At 41.2% G+C, this 21,060-nt stretch overlaps 1 protein-coding gene across 1 annotated transcript in view; it reads left to right on the top strand.

Moving 5' to 3' along the window:
- Positions 1-21,060, top strand: part of ABCA4 (ATP binding cassette subfamily A member 4) — a 111,156-nt gene that overhangs the window by 67,988 nt on the left and 22,108 nt on the right. Inside the window, exons 19-28 of the mRNA XM_070941069.1 lie at positions 162-301; positions 4,228-4,365; positions 6,926-7,116; positions 10,205-10,301; positions 12,113-12,322; positions 12,834-12,908; positions 13,938-14,149; positions 15,739-15,863; positions 18,459-18,557; positions 20,571-20,760. Of these exons, the coding sequence (XP_070797170.1) occupies positions 162-301; positions 4,228-4,365; positions 6,926-7,116; positions 10,205-10,301; positions 12,113-12,322; positions 12,834-12,908; positions 13,938-14,149; positions 15,739-15,863; positions 18,459-18,557; positions 20,571-20,760 (1,477 nt within the window). The remainder of the gene's footprint in view (positions 1-161; positions 302-4,227; positions 4,366-6,925; positions 7,117-10,204; positions 10,302-12,112; positions 12,323-12,833; positions 12,909-13,937; positions 14,150-15,738; positions 15,864-18,458; positions 18,558-20,570; positions 20,761-21,060) is intronic.

The raw sequence follows: 21,060 nt of genomic DNA, 5'->3' as shown, positions 1-21,060 counted from the left end.
ATGTTTCTGCCAATACTGCATACCTATTTCTTTTGCCCCTGAAAAAGCAGGGTTTGTACATTTTTGAAGAAATATGAAAAGCAACAAATGCAACATTCTCATTTATTCATTCATTTAGTTTCCTTTGGTCAACTAAAGCCACCGTGTTTTTTTTTCTTGAGCCTTACTGTTTCAGAACACATCCAGTTCTATGCCCTGTTGAAAGGAAGAAGCAAAGCAGAGGCAAAACTGGAAACAGAAAAGATCCTGGAAGACATTGGCCTACCACATAAAAGGAACGAAGAGGCTCAAAACCTGTCAGGTGTGGAAGTCGGAGAACCATAATTTGTCCAAAAGTTTACGATAATCTGTTCCTGTTTTGTATTAAGACTGTATTTCTATCTTTATTTTTGCAAGACTTATTTATTTATTTTTTTATTGGTTCGATTTATATGCTGCCCTTCTCCAGAGACTCAGGGCGGCTTACAATGCGTTAAGCAATAGCCTTCATACTTTTGTATATACCTGTAGTAGGGCTTTCGGGGGCCCCCAAGCGGTGTTCTTTTGTGGGGAGGGGGTGGGGAGGGAGGGGCATAGGTCAGGCCCGTTACAGGGGCATGGAACGGAAGGCGGGGAGTGGGGTGTGGAGGAGCTCAGTGTGGATAGGGTGGAGGGCAGTTCTATCAGGACCGTGGTTGGGAGGGGCAGATATGGCGGGAGTAGGGGGCCACATCAGGTGGTGGGGGCACGCACCCGCTATCTTCAAGCGGTGGCATGCCTCGGCCCCCATGACTCTTCTCGTCTCCCCGGCTGTCCAGAGTCTCAGAGCCCAGGCCTTAGACTGATGTTGTGCAACGCCAGGTCCGTGGTTAATAAGGCCCCCCTCATTTGTGAGCTAATACAGGAGGGGGGTGCGGACCTGGCAGGTATTACAGAGACCTGGTTGGGCCAAGAGGGGGGGTCCCCCTCGTAGAGATGTGCCCACCAGGTTTCCGCGCATTCCATCAGCCAAGGGCCCAGGGCAGGGGTGGGGGGGTGGCGGTCGTTATAAAGGAAGGTCTTGATCCGAGGGAGGCCACTGTACCTCAGATAGCCGGATGTGAGTCTCTCCTGGTGAAGTGGGGCCATGGGATGCAGGTGGGCCTGCTGATCGCGTACCTGGCTCCCTGCCACGTGACAGCGGCCCTGCCCGAGCTTCTCAACGTTATTGCCGGGGTGGCGGTTGATACCCCCAGACTTTTGGTCATGGGGGATTTCAACCTGCCATCTACCGGTGGGGCGTCTGGGATGGCTCGGGAGTTTATGGCTTCCATGACAGCCATGGACCTGACACAATTAATTCATGGCCCCACTCACGTGGGAGGACACACTCTGGACTTGGTTTTTATCTCTGGTCAGTGGCGGAGTGGTCTGGATATAGGGGATATAGTTATTGAACCCCTGTCATGGTCGGACCATTCTCTCCTGAGACTGGACCTTTTGACCGCTGCACCCCACTGCAGGGAGGCGGAACCAACCAGGTGGTTCCACCCCAGGCGCCTGATGGATCCTGATAGGTTCCAGAGGGAGCTTGGGCCAGTTCCTGAAACTCTGGCTCATGACTCGGCTGAAGATCTGGTGGCTGCCTGGGATAGGACAGCCGCCGGTGCTCTGGACCGAGTCGTGCCTTTGCGGCCTCTGACCCGACGCCGAACCTGCCCTGCCCCTTGGCTTTCCGAGGAGCTGAGGGAGATGAAGCGCCGGAAAAGACGCCTAGAGAGTGGTTGGAGGGCTAGTCGCTCCGAATCCGACCGAACACTAGTTAGGTCTCATATTAAGACCTATCTAGTGGCGATAAAAGCGGCAAAGCGTAACCACTTTTCCGCTCTTATTGCATCAGCAGATAACTGCCCAGCCGCCTTGTTTAGGGTGACCCGCTCCCTCCTATATCAGGGAGCGCGGGAAGACCCCTTGCAAGGGCAGGCTGAGGATTTTGCACAGTATCTGCACGATAAAATCGCTCAGATTCGGGAAGGCTTGGACTCTGACTGGGTAGATCCCGGCGGGGTGACTGAGGCTGGTCTTGAGAATGTTACCTGGGATGAGTTCGACCCTGTGACTCCTGAGGACGTGGACAGGATCCTGGGGAGGTTAAACGCAACCACATGTTTATTGGACCCGTGCCCCTCCTGGCTGGTACTGGCCACCCGGGAGGTAACACGAGGCTGGCTCCAGAGGATCATAAATGCTTCTCTGAGAGAGGGTTTCTTGCCTCCCGCCTTGAAAAAGGCGGTGGTGAGGCCCCTCCTCAAGAAGCCTTCTCTGGACCCGGCCATTTTGGCAAACTATCGTCCGGTCTCCAACCTTCGCTTTGTTGCGAAGGTTGTGGAGAGTGTGGTTGCGCGACAGCTCCCACAGTTCCTGGATGAAACCGTCTATCTAGATCCATGCCAGTCCGGCTTCAGGCCTGGGTACAGCACGGAGACGGCATTGGTTGCATTGGTGGATGATCTCTGGAGGGCTCGGGACAGGGGTTGTTCCTCTGTTCTGGTCCTGTTAGACCTCTCAGCGGCTTTTGATACCATCGACCATGGTATCATGCTGCGCCGGCTGGAGGGACTGGGGGTGGGAGGCACCGTGTTGCGGTGGTTCTCCTCCTATCTCTCTGACCTGTCGCAGTCTGTGTTGGCAGGGGGGCAGAGGTCGACCTCGAGGCGCCTTGCTTGCGGGGTGCCGCAAGGGTCGGTCCTCTCGCCGCTCCTGTTCAACATTTATGTGAAGCCGCTGGGTGAGATCATCCGTGGTTTTGGGGTGCGATGCCATCTGTACGCTGATGACACTCAGCTGTACATTTCCACCCCAGACCACCCCAATGATGCCCTCGAAGTGATGTCCCAGTGTCTGGAGGCCGTGCGGGTCTGGATGGGGAGGAACAGGCTTCGGCTCAACCCTTCCAAGACTGAGTGGCTGTGGATGCCGGCGTCCTGGTATAGCCAGCTGGTGCCATCGCTGGCTATTGGGGGCGAGTCATTGACCCCCACAGAGGGGGCTCGCAACTTGGGCGTCCTCCTGGACACACGGCTGTCTTTAGAAGAGCATATGACGGCCGTGGCCAGGGGGGCTTTTTATCAGGTTTGCCTGATACGCCAGTTGCGCCCCTTTCTGGATCGGGACTCCTTGTGCACAGTCACTCATGCCTTGGTTACGTCACGCCTGGACTACTGTAACGCTCTCTACATGGGGCTCCCCCTGAGGAGCACCCGGAGGCTCCAGCTGGTGCAGAATGCGGCCACGCGGGTGATTATGGGAGCAACGTGGCGCTCCCACGTAACACCTCTCCTGCGCGAGCTGCATTGGCTCCCGGTGGTCTTCCGGGTGCGCTTTAAGGTGTTGGTTCTCATCTTTAAAGCGCTCCATGGCTTAGGGCCAGGGTATTTGCGAGACCGCCTGCTGCTACCGATAACCTCCCACCGGCCAATACGCTCTCACAGACAGGGCCTCCTCGGGGTGCCGTCGGTCAGGCAATGTCAGCTGGCGGCCCCCAGGGGGCGAGCCTTCTCTGTGGGGGCACCCGCCCTGTGGAATGAGCTGTCTCCTGGAATACAATTGATCCCAGACCTCCGGACCTTCCGTAAAGCCCTGAAGACGTTTTTATTTCATCAAGCCGGCCTAGCCTAAATGGTTTTTTTAATTGGGATTTTAAATTTTATGGATTTGGGGTTTTAAATTTGGGTAGCCAATGATTTAATTCTTTTAATTATCTTAACTTTTGCATTTGTATGTTTTTTAATTTTGGCTGTTCACCGCCCTGAGTCCCTTCTGGGAGAAGGGCGGTATACAAATTAAATAAATAAATAAATAAATAAATAAAATACAAAGTCAGCTTATTGCCCCCACAAACCATTTCTGAGGACTTTCTGAGTATTTTATAAGAAAAATGTTGAATACACATATTAAATGAGAAATAAATTTCAGAGCAATGCTTTGCTTGTCTGATGGTAAAACCGAAACAAGAATCATATGGTATCTTGAACTATAGCATATTTCCTCTGGTCTAAACCTTTATGCACATTAATCCATATTATCAAGTGCTAAAGTGACTATCTTTGAATTTTTACTAGACTTTGTAAAGTTGACTTAAATATTTGATGTGAATTCTCTTGTATGCTACCCAAAAGCAAACTGTCCTCTATTAAAGTAGCCCTTTCTTGGATATAACTTGGCTATAACTATGTTTTAAGATCCCCCCCCCCCCATTTCCTTATTTAGGTGGCATGCAGCGGAAACTATCTATTGCCATTTCTTTTGTGGGTGAAGCAAAAGTAGTAGTTCTAGATGAGCCTACATCTGGAGTGGATCCATACTCCAGACGCTCTATTTGGGATCTCCTTCTGAAATACCGCTCAGGTAATTTTATTTCAAAAAAAGTAACTCTGGCTTTAAAACAACTTTATATGGCACTATATACTTGATAACAGTTTGGATATGTATGTGTACTTATGTTGAGTTATGTTTTATATTCTGCAGCAACACAAAAAGCTTTCCTTCCTCCCTCCCTCCCTCCTCTCCTCTTGTCTCTTCTCTTCTTCCTTCCTTCCTTCCTTCTTTCCTTCCTTCCCTCCCTCCTCCTCTCCCTCCCTCCCTCCCTCCCTCCCTCCCTCCCTCCCTCCTTCCTTCCTTCCTTCCTTCCTTCCTTCCTTCCTTCCTTCCTTCCTTCCTTCTTTCTTTCTTTCTTTCTTTCTTTCTTTCTTTCTTTCTTTCTTCCCATCTTTATTATTTTTACAAATAACTAAAATCGGCAAACATATCCAACGTATTTTCTCTTCCTATTTTCCCCACAACAACAACCTGAGGTGGGTTGGGCTGAGGGATACCAAACTAACTCTGTTATTGTCTATGCACCAATAATTATATTTTCCTTCTGAAAATAGGTTTCCCATTAAAATGAAAAAGTAGCAATCATGAAGTTCACGGACTTTCTGGTGGTGTGTCAGTGCCCACCCACCCCCCATCCATTTCCAAATGCATTGAGTACTCTCTGGGAGCCATTAGTTTGTTTATTGTGATTAAAAATGACAAGATGTCACACATTCTCCGCCAAAGGGGGAAGGTGGGAAATAACACCTGTCTCTAACATGCAACTTTACATATTTTGTCTTGCTTTATAGGTTGACAAGCCTTTGTAGTCTAAAACCTAAGGCTGTTAAGACATAACTAATTATATGTGGGCAGTGTTTTGACAGGTGCACTCGACCCTTTCCTCATTATTAACTGGTTACTCAACCATGGGGGAAACTATTATTTGTTATGAATAAAATTAAGGGATAATCATTTCATTTAATAAAAGTGATGCTGGATTATTATGTAAAGTAATAGACATATTGAACTGAAAAATGCCACAAAAATATTAGTTTCATTAGTTTCATTATGTCAATTACAATAGCTTGTAACTATTATTTATTATTTTATTTATTTTATTTTATTTTTGCAATTTATATGCCGCCATTCTCCCGAAGGACTCAGGGCGGCTTACAACAACAATTAATAATACAAATCACAAAATCACAAAATAAGTTAAAAACCCCTTAAAAACCATATTTAAAATTATTACAGTTTGTGCAACCCCTAGCAGATCAAGTTATTTGACGGAAGAGCCACGTCTTTTATATTATAAAACTTTAATTATAAAACTATTATAAAACTTCAGGTTAGTTTAATGAATTTTTTACCCCTGTGAATTTTTGAGTTTTGATAGCACCTGTCCATTTCCCCTGAACTGGACATTTATTGCTTAGCTAATTATACCATTTATGCTATGCATGTTTCCTCACATATTAAGGGTATCTTTTGAATAAAGTTTTGTGAGGTAATATGTTTCAAGAATCGAGGTGAAAACAAGGTGAGAGATAATGCTTATACTGTATCACTGATTTCTTTATTTAAGTGAATTGTTAGTTCATAATTTAATTGTAGAACATTATATATATATATGTATATATATATATATATATATATATATATATATATATATATATATATGTATGTATATATATAATTATATTATTAATGAAATCTAATATATATATATAAGATTATCTTTTTAAAATATATATATATATAAAAGTTGTGGGCCTTTTTCTTCTCTTTTCTTTTTGCATTCAATAAAAAAATAAATTAGAATTTTTTAAAAATGTGAACAAATAAAGTTATGAACTAGCAACATCTGAAGTTCAGTCAACAATGAAGACTTTGCTTTGCTTATTCAAAGAAACAGCTCCAACTTGAAAGACTTTATTAGAAATCAGTCATATGATTTTTGTGATATGATCTACAGTGGCTGATTAGGTCTTTGTATAATTACAATAAGTCTGCCTTTTTTGTTTATAAATGATAAGTATTTTAAGTTTACATTGACATCTACAAGCCAGAATTCTTTCCAGATCCAGCTGGAATGTTCAAATTCTTCCAGTAAACTTTTTCTGCTGTGTTTTAGGACAAAACAATGTCATTTCTCTTGATCTCTGCACTATCAAAATATTATAGGGCTTTTAAGCCAGGGAAAGCAATCCTAGGCAAAAATGATTGTAAAAACTGGGTGCAATCATGCGACCCAGTTATTACCACTGGGTCGCATGATTACCACTTACCACTGTAATTCCAGGCTCCATTACAGTCCTAAGTCAAGAAGCACCTATATTGCCGACAATATGTTCTCAACATTTCCCATGGTGCCTCCTGATTGCCTACATCAAATAATGTAGATATTTGAAAATTCAGGAGATGTGAACATTGTGCATCATTCTCTCTGCCCCATCCTCTGTGGCAGATTATCAATGTTTGAAATAGCATGAAGCGGTCAGGGATAAAAGATTCCCGTGTGTACACCTGTACAATCCTCTGCATCAATCCCAGGTACGCGTCTTGAATGTCCAAATGAATGTTTGACAGATCTGTTGCTTCCTCTCAGGCAGGACCATCATACTGTCTACCCATCACATGGATGAGGCAGATATCCTTGGGGATCGCATTGCCATCGTTTCCCGAGGAAAGCTGCACTGCTCAGGATCACCTGTTTTTTTAAAGAACTCCTTTGGATCAGGCTTTTATCTCACCTTGGTTCGCAAGATGAAAAGTGTTGAAAATGGTCAAAAAGATGTAGTAAGTGGTTAGCACCGTTTTTGCACAAATAGCATTTGGCCCCAGAGTGAATTCAGATATTGTGAGTGACTCCATAATTACATACATTCTATTCAGTGGTGGGATTCAACCAGTGTAATAACCAGTTTGCTGAGCACGCGCTTCCGGTCTAAAACTTAACTTCGACTGGAGCCCTAGTGAGTAAAACAGGTGAGGCTCTACCACGCCTAACAGCTGGGCTTCAAAAAAAGAAAATAAAGAAAATAAAAAATAAAAAATAAAATATAGTGCAGGGACGGGCAGGAGGGGCCACATGATCGTCACAGTGAACCAGTTCGCTCTCAGCTGATTATTGGAGCTACTGACTCACCCGAACCGGTCCGAATAGGCTGAATCCTATCCCTGATTCTATTCAGGGGGAAGAATCAAGTGGCACTACTAAATAACAGCTCGGCTGACCCTTAAATATCAATTATGCTATATTCTATGCTATTTCTGTGGGGAAAATGAATGTGAAGCAAACGCATGAGTGAGCCATAGAACGTTTATTAATTTGTATCCCACCTTTTATTATTTTTTATATTATTTATAAATAAGTCAAGGCATTGATGTGGGAATCTTGGTTGATTGTGGTTGGGTAAGGAGTGGTAGTTGAAGAGTTACACTGAAGATGTAGAGCTCAGGAAGGAATGCACTTAAGTTGAAAGAGAAAGGAAGAGAAACAAAATAGGTAGATAAAACACATAAAAGTAGGAGGAGAGGATGGGTAACAGAACCGGTAGATTGAAAGGACAAAGTATTAATTGCTTGTATAACTGCAGCATCATTAAAAACTAAATGTGTTTTGATAACTGCAGTACCTTGTGTCTGGGTTTATCTTTGAATGTGGTTCAAAAACTTGAATCACTCCAAAATTTTGTGACAGATATACTAACTGGGACTGGCTAATCATATGATGCAAGTATGTTTCCAGGCCCAGTTTGAGGTTCAAGAGGTCCCACCCAGAGAAATGAGGTAGATGGCTACTTTGTGGGGTTCCACTCAAGCTCCTTCCAGGAAGGCATAACTGGTACCCATATTACCATCATTCCAAGCCAAAGGTGGTCCTCCAGGCACTTCCATAGCTTCATATTCAATTTCATTTTGATTGCCTTATGATAAATACCTACTGTAGTTTTTGATATGGCGCAATAGTGCCCCCTAAAGCATCAGGGATGTTGAATTAACAGAATGCAGCTTTTGTTTTCCAAAAATGTTGCTTCCCTTTAATCCCACTAATAGAGTGGCATAACTAGTGGAATCTAGATTGGACCATTACCAATCAGGAGTCACTAGGAAGATGGTTTATAGACACTAGCAAATTCTGATTTACTAGATAGGCTCATGAGTTCAGAGCAGAGTATTTTATGAGCAAAATGGCAGTCTATTCCCCCAAAAGGATGGCTTTTAATTATCCTCCATATTCTTATTGAGAGGAAAAAAGGAAGTGGGAGGGAGGAGAACCTCTTCTGAATAGCCTGGATCTGGATGTCTTGAAAACTCAGTATCTTATTCAAGGATACAATAAATATCTAGTTTAGTTAGATTAGCCTGATTGTATTGATTGTTTTGAATTCTCATTGTGTGGCTGTAGCCTTCCCTTGCTTTTCCTTGCATTCTCTTTCCCCTAATCAACCTCTTTTAATCTAAAGATTTGACTTTATTGGTTTAATCAGGGAATTTGAAATTAAAAAAAAAACTTCAACATATGGAAGACAGTATGGTTCTATATCTAGGTCTTATGTTTCCTGACTGGACAATGTTTATGTGTTCTGTATTTCTAAGCTTTGGGCAAAATGATATAAAATATTCTTTCTTCTGTTTTCTTAGAGTTGATCTCAAGGGAGGAGAAGCCACTAGTACTAGTCCTGCACTGTTTGCCTCTCAGCTACTAAACCCACCAGGGGTGTCCAACTTTGGCAATTTTAAGACTTGTGGACTTCAACTCTCAGAATTGTGCTGGGGAATTCTGGGAATTGAAGTCCACAAGTCTTAAAGTTGCCAAGGTTGGACCTCCTCCCTGCATTAGACTATATATAATAAAAGGCTTAGTCCTAAATACTTATACAACATCTCAGCCACTAACACCTAATCTAAACTAAAAGCAGCTGAGAAGGAGCTATTCATCTCCTGATAGTGTGATAGGCAGAAGTAGAGCCTTGTCAGTGACCACACACAAATAATGAAACATTCCAAAGGGAACAGCTCCATTTTCTGGTAGGTCATAATTGAAAAAAGTGTCTGTTCACCAGGAATTTGTAGGATAACAGTTTACTCTAAGATCAGGGTGCTTTTTAAATCAGGCTGGGGAATTCTGGGAGTTGAAGTCCGCCAGGCTTAAAGTTGCCAAGGTTGGAGACCCCTGTTTTAAATTATCTAGTGTGTAAGTTTTTAACTCCTTTCTGAAAAATACTGGTTTAATTTGTGTCATTATTTTTTTTTAAGGATAGCTTATTCCTTTATGAAGGTTGTATATTCCATTTTGTAACTTTAAATACAATACTCCATTGCCAATATGTAGGAATTCTGTAGAAATCAACTACAGGTAGTCTTTGACTTACGACCACATTTGGGACCAGAATTTCTGCTACTAAGCAAGGCAGTTGTTAAGTGAGCCATGCCTGATTTTACAACTTTTTCGCCATGTCTGTTTAGCGAATCATTGCCGCTGTTAAGTGAACCATGCAGTCACTAAGTGAATGGCTTCTCCCATTGATTTGGTTTGAGGGAAGCCGAGTGGGATGCTGCAACTGTGGTAAATATATGTGGCCACCAAACGCCTGAATCTTGATCAATGCGATAAGGGGGATGCTGCAGCAGTTGTAAATGTGAGGATCGGTTGTAAGTCACTTTTTTTCAGTGCTGTTATAACTTTACAAGGTCACTAAATGAAAGGTTCTAAGTCAAGGACTCTCTGTACTCCTTATCACACTCAGATACATTTTCCCTAAGATTGAGGAAAAAGCTGTTCTTGACTTACCTGGAAATGTTTGCCCTGTGTAAACTATATGTATTATGTAATATGAACATACAGAAAAGGATGAAGATGTTATTACTTATTTTCTTACAGGCCTCCTGTAGCCTAGGATCCAGGTGCTCCTGCTCCTGCTCCAGCTGCTGTGCCTCTGTGGACAAAGGGGATACTGTTGTTGAAGAGGAACTAGAAGGTAAGAACAAGGTTTGCTTCACATGTTCATTGCACAATGTTATAAGATGGAACTGGCTTACTCACTTTCACAAACAATGGGCCTATCAGTGGTTATTAGGCATAATAGGTAAATAGAGTTTCGGAGGACAAGAGGTTTAGAAAAACCATTGGGGAGTGGCTGTGATAAAATTCTCCTTGGAGGCCTCTGGCATAAAAGGCTATTTGTGTTCAGCAGGACTCTCATGCTTCTAGTAAATACACATTATGTCATTTTGGGCTATATTTTGTAATCCCAGCATTATCACAATTCCAACTTTTGAGCAAATGACTCTTGATCAAGACCGTCTAGAGTGATTAGAATGTGTACAACTGAAATCAATATGTTTATACCTTGTTTCAGTTGTTAGTCAGTAAGAATGATGATGATTTCTCCTCTGCCTTTTTTCTTCAATTTGCCTTTTAATTTTTTTTCCCCAAAGAGCATTTGTGAATACAAATTATGTAAAATTTCAATTAGATACATTGACAAAGAGTTGCCATTTCAGTGGGAAATCCCCAGCTCTTGCTGCTTTATGGCTTTAAGTTAATATGGCACTTGCAGAAATTATAAACGGTCTTTCTTGACGCTATTTGAGAGAGCCAGTTTGATCTAGTAGTTAAGACAACAGGCTAGAAAGCAGGAGATTGTGAGTTATAATCCTACCTTAGCCATGAAAGCAGGGGTGAAATGCTCCCGGTTCAGACCGGATCGCCCGATCTGGTAGCGATGGCAGCGGGTGGTTCGGAGAACCCTGAACCCCCCCCCCACTATGCCCAGCTGAGCCGCGTGATCTTCAGAGGCTTTTTTTTTTACTTTTAAAAGCATTTTTTCTACAACCTCTTTGGCGGAAAAATGCTTTTAAAAGTAAAAAAAAAAGCCTCTGATGATCACGTGGCTCAGCTGGGATCGTCAGCTGAAGAGGTTGTAGGAAAAAAAATGCTTTTAAAAGCCTCTGCCGATCCCAGCTGAGTTGCCTGATCATCAGAGGCTTTTAAAAGTAAAAAAAAAAAAAAAGTTGGCCACGCCCACCCAGTCACATTACCCCCAGCACCACCAAGCCACGTCCATAGAACCAAATTTTACATTTCACCACTGCATGAAAGCCAGCTGGGTGACTTTCAATCACTGTCTTTCAGCTCACTTCACAGAGTTGTGGGGAAAAGAAGAGGAAAATGTGTCGGATATATTCGCTACTTTCAGTTATTTATAAATAAAATAAAGGCAGGAGATTAAGTAAATAAGCAAACAAACAAAATACTTGATAGTGTGATCTTTGAAATATATTCGACTGAGCCACAAGAGTCATAGTGAATAGAATGAAAGTGGCTATTCTCTCTCAACTCCTTATAGAAGAGAATATATATGTAGCTCAAAGTTGAACTGTGGAGACCTTGAGTTTGGTTGTTTGCTTTCAGACATTTCATTACCCAACTAGATAACATCATCCATGTGAGTGAATATGGGGTCTGCTCCCTCTTTATACATTATACAGAAACTTAGCCTACCTGTTTTGAGGGTAGGGAGTTGCAATCAAGCAGAAAACAATATCCTAAACAAGGAACTACTAAGGAGAAAACTACACCTGCACACAACTAGTAGGACAAGCTACTGTAAATAAACAGGTAGTAGACCCTCCCCCACACACACACACTAACAAAGTTACTTTGATAAGTATTATTTGCCTGCAAGCAAACAATCCAGAGAGCACCAGGTTCTCTCACCTTCTTTTATAGATCTAATAATAAATAACACTTTGATAAATAATTCACTTTATTGATTTCTTCAACTAGGTAATTTGAATGAACTAAATGAAATTGTCCACCATCATGTTCCAGAAGCACAGTTAATTGAAAATATTGGTCAGGAACTTGTCTATCTTCTGCCAAATAAGAATTTTAAAGAACGAGCCTATTCCAGTCTTTTCAGAGAATTAGAGGAAACTCTGGCTGACATAGGACTCAGCAGTTTTGGGATCTCAGATACACCACTTGAAGAGGTTGGTAATCTTCAGATATTCAAGCAGTTTAGTTTTGTCCAGCCCTTGCTTTTCTATTTTGGATGGATGTTCCAAACTAAATTGTATAATCATCTGCTGATATTAAGCCAGTGTTTTAGTTTTTGGAGAGGTAGAAATAATTTCTATAGGGCAGTGATGTTTTTCCCTGCATTGTAGTAACAAATATTGCTAGAGTAATAATAACTATTAAATTAGAACTGTCTGATGGGAAGATAGGAGTTGTAATTTACCCCATCTGAAGACACCAGAATAAAGATGGAAGGTTAAGGGGATAAAGATGGGATAGTTAGTCTAATCCTATACTAACTTTATACTATAGTTAGTATATTTCTTCCTATTACCCTGATTTTATAAATTATTTTGTGCCCTTTTAGAGTTTTTTAAACATTCATTAAAAATAAAATGAGAAGAGCAAGATTTTTCACTTGTGTTGTATTGGGGTGGAGGGAGAGGATATGCGTAAAGATGCCAGTGCTTCCTTTGCTTCCATACAGCATCTTCTCATACATCTGTCTTTCAGGTTTTCTTGAAAGTTACAGCTGAGGCTGACCTTGAAATACCCAATACAGGTACGCATTCCATAATCGAGTCTCTGAAAACCAAAGTTTGTATGAAAAGTCTCCCGTATTTTAATACTACAAATTTAGCGGTGAATTCCAGTATACCTCTTACCACCTATAACATTCAGTACAGTAGTGTTCACTTAAATCATGTGCTTCCTCATGCTATCTATTGCCTCTTCCATAAGTCAGGAAACATTCTCATGTCAAGAAAAGAGGATATGTTTTGGAAAATACCCAGTCAATCCATAATGCAGAAATGATTAAAAGTGCTATGAAGACATTCAGTCTGATCATGCTGAAGCTTCATGGTTACTTTTGCTATCATCCTCACTCTCTCCTCCCCACCTCGCTCTCATCTATCTATCTATCTATCTATCTATCTATCTATCTATCTATCTATCTATCTATCTATGCATTCATTTCTGCATTGTGGATTGACTGGGTATTATATATATATGTGTGTATGTGTGTATATATATGTGTGTGTATATATAGTCAATATATACTGATATATACCAGTCAATCCACAATGCAGAAATGAATGCATAGATAGATAGTTAGATAGAGAGGGGGGGAGGGAGGGAGAGAGAGAGAGGGAGAGGGAGAGGGAGAGAGACCTTGATTTATACAAATTGTGATCAGGCATTCATTTCTGCATAGTGGATTGACTGGGTATTTTATATGTATATAGTCCTTGACTTATAACAATTGGGATCAGAATTTTTGTTACTAAGCAAGGCAAGGCATTTGTTAAGTGAGTTGCACCCAAATTTTTGACCTTTTGTGCCACAATTGTTACATGAATCATTGCAGTTGGCAAGGTGTACCACATGGTCATTAAACAAAACTAGCTTTCCCCATTGACTATGCTTTTTTGGAATCCAACGGAGAAGGTTGCAAACATGATCACATGATCCTGGAACGTTGCAACTCACATAAATACATGCTGGTTTGCCAACTGACTTGTGGGACTAAAATGTTTTTCATTGTGCCCTGAACAAAACTGGCATGGGAATTCTTATTTGTAAAATCCAGGAGCCGCACAGGAGAATGCTTCTGCTGGAGCCAAAGAGGGAGCCCCCCAAAGAGCTTCAACGAACAGCTGTGCTTCTCTAGATGGAGATAAGAGCGATGGCAAAGGATCTTGGCAAAATAAAGGTGGCCACCTTATACTTCAGCAGATTAAAGCTCTTCTCATCAAACGTTTCCATCATACCACCCGTAGTATTAAAGATTTCTTGGCTCAGGTACATGCTTACTATCCCCCCACCCCCCACCCCTGACATATATCAAAGTTAATGAAGATGTTTATTATAGTTCTATTGTAGTGTGAAAGTCCAGAGTCTACATTGTAGAATCAACTATCCCTGTTCAGTATGTTAAGTATTCAGTGATTAAGATGTTGGGCTGGGATCAAAAAGATCCCGATTCAAGTCCCACTCAAACATGGAGCTCACAAGGGGCTTTTGGACCCTTTGTACTCTCTCTGAATCTAACCTACTTTGCAGGTTTATTGTTGTGAAAATAAAGGGAAAGGAAATCAAATAGTCTGCCTTGAACTCCTAGAAGAAGAGCTGGACGTAAATATAACAAATGAATAAAAATGTACTAGAGTGAGAATTATACCACACATACATAGCTTAGAACATTCTTTTGGCTAGGTATTTATATCCTGGAGAGTTTGGCAATAGTTTGCACGTATTCTCCATACAGCTCCAGGAACATCTGTCCAAAAGCCACTGGACAGCAATACTAAATTAGGTTAACAAATGCAATTTCCTAGGCTTTTTTAGTCTTATTTTATATAACTGAGAAGCCATTAGTAAGAATTTCTTGTTTAGGATTTTTTAAAAAACCAGAAATGTAGAAATTGAAATTTACTGTGTAACCATGTTTTAATGTGAATTAAAACCAGGATTAGATAGATTTCCAGCACGAGTATCCACTCTAGATCTTCTTGTAACTGATCTGTCCCCGTCCCCACACACACACACACAGCCAGTCGAGGGTTAAGGAAACACTTTGGAACGCACCCAGTTCTTATCTCCGACTTGGCAGCGATAGACACACCGTCTGCCAAGTTACTTTATTTTCACAAACAGACAGATAAGATACGAACGTTCAAGAAAGTCCAAACAGAAATAATATTCCTCCCAGCAGTTCCGGACGAGGCTTTAGTGACTCCAAGGTTTTGCTTTGTTCGTCACAAAAGATCCTTGACCACCACTCTCTATTATATAGTCTCTGGGGTGTGGTCTCTGGGGTGTGGTCCAGTGACTCAGTTCTAATCCCTAGCACGCCTCCCAAGCTGCTGCAAACGTTTATCACGCCTTCGGAGGCGTGCGTCCAGGAATGATGTGTCATTATCACTTTGACTCGAATCAGCTGTCTCCTCTCCCTCGGCCGGCACTTGAGACAATGCCAGAGGGGAGGGGCCTGGAGAGGGAGGCCTGGCTGACTCCTCTTCCTCATGCTCGGAGCTTTCTTCCTCCGATGGGACAGGCTCAGAGGGCGGGGCCACAACAGTAACTTATATTGGAATGGGACATAGACATTAGGGGTTAGAATGCAGTATTGCATGCTAACTCTGCCCACAGGCAGGAATTCAATTCTCACCGGGTCAAGATTGACTCAGCCTTCCATCCTTCCGAGGTCAGTAAAATGAGGAGCCGGATTGTTTGGGGGCGACATACTGACTCTGTAAACTGCTTAGAGAGTGCTATAAAGCAATTGTGGGGCGGTATATACTGTAAGGCCAAGTGCTATTATTATTGCTATTAATAAGATACTGTGTGAAAGCAGTTATCTCACATATTCCATATTGTTCTACCGGCAGATTGTTCTACCTGCTAGCTTTGTGTTGCTGGCTCTGATACTTACACTCATCATCCCTCCGTTTGGTGAATATCCCAGTCTAACCCTCCACCCTTGGATCTATGGACATCAATTTACTTTCTTCAGGTCAGAGGATTCCTTAGTATATCTATTTTTGAAGTGACCTTGTCTCTGATGTTTCCTACATTCTGGTTAGCACTGATGCTGGTTAATCCAGTATTTGCTGTAAGATATTATTTTTTACTGTTTCCTCCCAAAAATAAGACCCTGTCTTATATTTTTTTGAACCTCAAAATAAGCGCTTGGCCTTATTTTCAGGGAGGTCTTATTATTTTGGGGCAAATGGAGCAAGACGGAGCTCCTCTTGCTGTCTTACCTGATTTCCAGTTCTGTCTCCCTAACCCTAACCAGAGGAAATGGTGGGGACCAGCTGCACATGGGTTTAAATATTTTCAGGGAGGGCTTATTTTCGGGGGATGGCTTATATTTGGGAAAGGGTTTATTTTCAGGGGAGGGCTTATTTTGGGGAAAACACAGTAGATTTCTGTTTTAAACAAGTCTATATCTATTGCTGACTTTGTTTTGTTCTTGAACGTATTTCTCTAAGTAGCTAAACTATGAGTTACTGAAATTATGTAGATAAGAAATGCCTAAATGAATGGAATGTTTGTCATGTATGACCAGACCATATAATCATAAACATATTACACTTTTATTGATTATTATTCTTCCTTCTTTTTAAAAAAAAATAAGGAAGAATAATAATCAATTTTAACTGCTGGGAGCCAGTTCTAATTATTGCAACACATTAACATAACAGCTTAACCTAATACAACATAACAAAATTCTGTAAATGGAGTAGATATATATTATTCGAATTGAGCTTGATTCCTCATGATTTCATGGGCAAATTCATGTAATTTTCTGAGCGACTCTTTTTTGCTGTTGCCTTTTCCTACATTATTTTTGACTTTAACAATAGTCTTACATATAACTGTGGGGTTTTCTGATGTACCCCCCCATCCGTGTTCTAACCTGATCTGACCCTGATTAACTTTTAAGATCAGATAAGATTAGCTAGACTTCACCATTCAGTTGGAGATCAGATATACCGTATTTTTTGGTCTATAAGACACACTTCCACCCCAAAAAAGTGGGTGGAAATGTCTGTGCATTTTATAGAGTGAATGTTGCTGAAGCCCCACCCATCTGCTGCCCCCCAACCTTCGACCTCTGTCTCCCAGCAATTTGCCTCCTTGCAGCAAACAGCAAACAGCCTGTTCAGCTTCAGAACAGCCTGATTTAGCATGAGCAGCTGATTGGTGGTTGGATCAGCCTTCCGGAATACCACCAATCAGCTGTTCTAGGTTGTGGGGATCGCTGCCACCCATTGCCACCCATCGCCACCACCACCTATCGCTGCCTCCACACATCCCATTTTTGGCCTCTGTGCGCCCTGTTTTCGGCCCATTCCAGGTGGCCGGGATCACCACTATCGCCTCCTATCGCTGGCAGCAGCAGCAATTGGCAGCAGTGGCAGCAATTCCCACTGCCTGGAATGGGACAAAAATGGGATGCACGGAGGCTAAAAATGGACATGCAGAGGCTGAAAATGTGATGTGTGGAGGCCAAAAATGGGGTGCACAGAGGTGACGATAGGTGGCAGGAATGGGCGGCGGCGATCCCTGCAGCCTAGAACAACTGATCCAACTGCCAATCAGCTGCTTGTTCTAAATCAGGCTGTGCTGAAGCTGACCAAGCTGTTCGCTGTTTGCTGCAAGGAGGCAAACTGCTGGGAGGCAGAGGCAGATTTTTTTTTCTTGTTTTCCTCCCCAAAAGCTAGATGCATCTTATGGTCTGAAATGTCTTATAGTGCGAAAAATACGGTATATGCAACATCTCCCTATTTGCATCATTGCTAAATATCGCTTATGAGATCATCATCTCAGTTTTCAAAGACTAATATAGTGAGTTTCAGGGGGTGCTCCCACTCCATCCTCAGACTTTCACTTCTCAGGCTCTTTTTAAAAATCTCTTAATATATTGAGAAAGGAGTGGTCTCCTTTTTTATGTACAAAGAAACATGAAGTAATTGGAGTTTTGATGGATTACAATCTATTACTGACCTATGAATTATATGAATATTGAGTAGTTTTCCAGAAAGAATGCTGACTCATAACTAGATAAAATTTTTTCACTTTGTTGAGATATGATATTGCGTTGACCTAAGTCTAGTACCAGGAACATGGAGAACGGACTTGATTACATTGTTGATGAATACAAACTCGGGGACAGAAAATTCCAGAAAAAGTCTTCCATGTTGTTACTAAGAGTCCATGCTGACTTGACAGCACATACCAAAACAATAGCAGTTGACTGAATCGAGGGAAAATGTTGGATAAGCAGGCTGTATGAATTGCAAATGTTCAGCCACAAGTGTTCTACTATCTTACCTTTTATATAAAACTATTTTCCATTTGTTAATCAGGACTATGCATGAATGTCTTTGCTTATCATGTCTTTGAGAAATTAAACCTTTGTAGTAAACAATAATGCATTTTTTTTTAAAAAAAATATAATCCTTATGAAACATACAGGCTTCATCTAAAATTGGGTAGTTAATTAGTAATATCTCCAGTGATTCTGCTAATTTTCATTTGCAGTTGTACTTTCCTATAGTTAATCTCTTTTTATAATCTAAATCTCACCCAATCTCATTAGCAATGAACAGCCTGGCAATGAACATATGGTTCCACTTCGTGATGCCTTTTTAAAGAAACCAGGATTTGGAAATCGTTGCTTGAAGAGAGAACCTCTTTAGTAAGTTTTCATTTTCTCTCCCTCCCTCTCTCTCTCTCTCTCTCTCTCTCTCTCTCTCTCTCTCTCTCTCTCTCTCTCTCTCTCTCTCTCCCTCCCTCCCTCCCTCCCTCCCTCCCTCCCTCCCTCTCTCTCTCTCTCTCTCCAATTATAAAGATCATATATTATTACTGAAGTTTTAACAAGATAAAGTCCCTTCATCCCACAACATTAAGCAAGAGCCTATGGAACAATAGACAATTTTAAATTAGACCCAATGGAATGAAAGAGATTTAAGTTAATCACAACCAGATTAAGTCTCGTTGATCTCTATCACTGACTAAATGTGGAACTTATCTTATACGTTATGTTCTTATCCCCTCCGATGATTACTGATTGCCTTACCTATAGCATTACAGCCACTCTGGGTTTCTTTTCCAATCTGTGATGCAAGACTCCTAATAGAAGAACTGCATTGAGAAAGAAATAGGGTGGTGAGAATAAATCACTTGGTTATAAATATTTTATAAATGTGTAACAAAATAAGGATTGTACAATTATTATTTTAATTGATCTGTCTGTCAGGCTTGTTTAAAATCAAGAAATGACATTAAGAAAATCTGGCTAGGTTCACACGAGTTACTTCTACTGCCTATCTATTAGAAATAAAATTATCCAATTTACGTGAGTTTATAATTAAATACATACAAAATTGGATCTAAATAAGCTGATGTCCCTGCTGGTTGTAACTTCTACAACCTGAGTGCCAACATATCTGGAAGGCAACATCTTGGGGGTAGTTTGTCTAAGTGTTTGTTTCTACTTCTCTTTCCATCTGTTCATTTTGTCCTTGCATTGTCTTCTAAGAGATGGAGTTTTGTGTTGCATCTGGCGTAAGGAATTTCAGCCCACACAGATTAAAAATAGTGCAAGATATCTTACTTTTTGATGTCCTCCTGGAACAAATAGTGCCACCATCAGAGTCAGCAGTTCGTTTTAATTATTTTGTTTTGGCAATCAGCCATAATACATAGGAATAAACAAGAAGGTGATAACCCCAGAAAGATTTGCCTTCTGAACATTGAGTAAAAGTAGTGGTTTAAAGAAAATGCAACGCTGACAGTGGCATCAAAGAATAAAACAAAATATGAAGTGAAGAAGACTTGGGTGTTAACATAATGGAAACCTAAAATGTGAATACCAACCAACGTAGCTTCAGAGTTGCCACAATATATTTACAGATTGTAAACCTGTACAACTTCTAGGCTTAGAGTTTGTGCTTAAGCGCAAAACAAACTATTACATGGGATAGCAGGATGTGTAAAACCAGGTCTTATCATTTGTGTATTTTTTTTTAAATGGGCCTTGCCTAGATACACTAGACTAGAACAAACAATTTTAGTAGTAGTTCTATGGAATCCATATATATTGCTGTTTAATAAAGGAGTTAAATAAATCTAAAGGTTCAAGGAAATAGTTCCCTAAGTTACTCTCTTTAAGTACGGAAAGTCGCCTTATAAATTGGAGTTGCCCAACCTAAGTCCCCAGGGTTAGGTAGAGGTTTTCAGACACAGTATGGTCATCAGTCAGAAATGTATGAATTGCATCTGCATTGAGCAGAAAGCAGGGAGTAGTTGACCTATGAGGTTTCTTCAAACTCTATGATTGTATGCAGTCTCTGAAAAACCTAAACACACTCCTTAGAGACCTCCAAAAGTTCGTAACTTTTAATGCAACAGAAAGGGAAGGTAATGATATTAACAGTATTGAAATATAAATCTAAGTAAAATGTAATTGAATTTTAATTATTAGGCTTGAAATTAGATTAAATTATTTTTATATGGCTTCTGTATGGAAAAAAAAATCCACAGGCTTGTGATGAAGAAAACTGAGTGTCATTCGTTTCTATTTAAAGGATACTTAGGAGGCGTTCCCTTGAATTTTTGGTCCTGTTACGAGAGGTATAAATACAATAATTTTGTAAGATCATAGGTGATCACTTTGATGTTTACACTGGGTTTTGAATTCCCTGCATAGTAACTACTCTTGCATTGCTACATCAATGGCCTGGAGGACACCAACTGTCCCTTATCATGTGTCTGCCCTTTTTCGGACTAAAACATGGAGTCCTGACAACCCCTCACCTGCGTGTGAATGCAACAGTAGGAAGAAACTCACTATGCTACCAGAGTGTCCACTAGGAGCGGGAGGTCTTCCTCCACCACAGGTACTGTTTGGGTATCAACTACTAACATGAAGCAACGTGACTTTTGTTGAAATCGATTAACAGTGGGAGGGAAGATCTGGATAACATATTTACCAGGCAGATATATTGGTACGGAAGAATAGCCATTTTGCAAATGATATAGTGTTAAATGTATTCATGTTTTCATTGTAAATCCTAACAACCAGAGGTTTGTTTTGTTTATATTCCATCATTCTTCATAGTTTAGAGTGGCATACGCTGCTTTCTTTCCTCTTTATTTTTTTTTCTCTCAACAATCCACCATGCTGTGTTCAGATGTGG

The sequence above is a fragment of the Pituophis catenifer genome, unplaced genomic scaffold, assembly GCF_029215685.1.
Source record: "Pituophis catenifer annectens isolate HBS135680 unplaced genomic scaffold, rPitCat1.0.hap2 SCAF_3, whole genome shotgun sequence".
In the NCBI taxonomy this organism is placed as follows: Eukaryota; Metazoa; Chordata; class Lepidosauria; order Squamata; family Colubridae; genus Pituophis; species Pituophis catenifer.
This window is presented reverse-complemented; position numbering and strand designations above follow the sequence as displayed.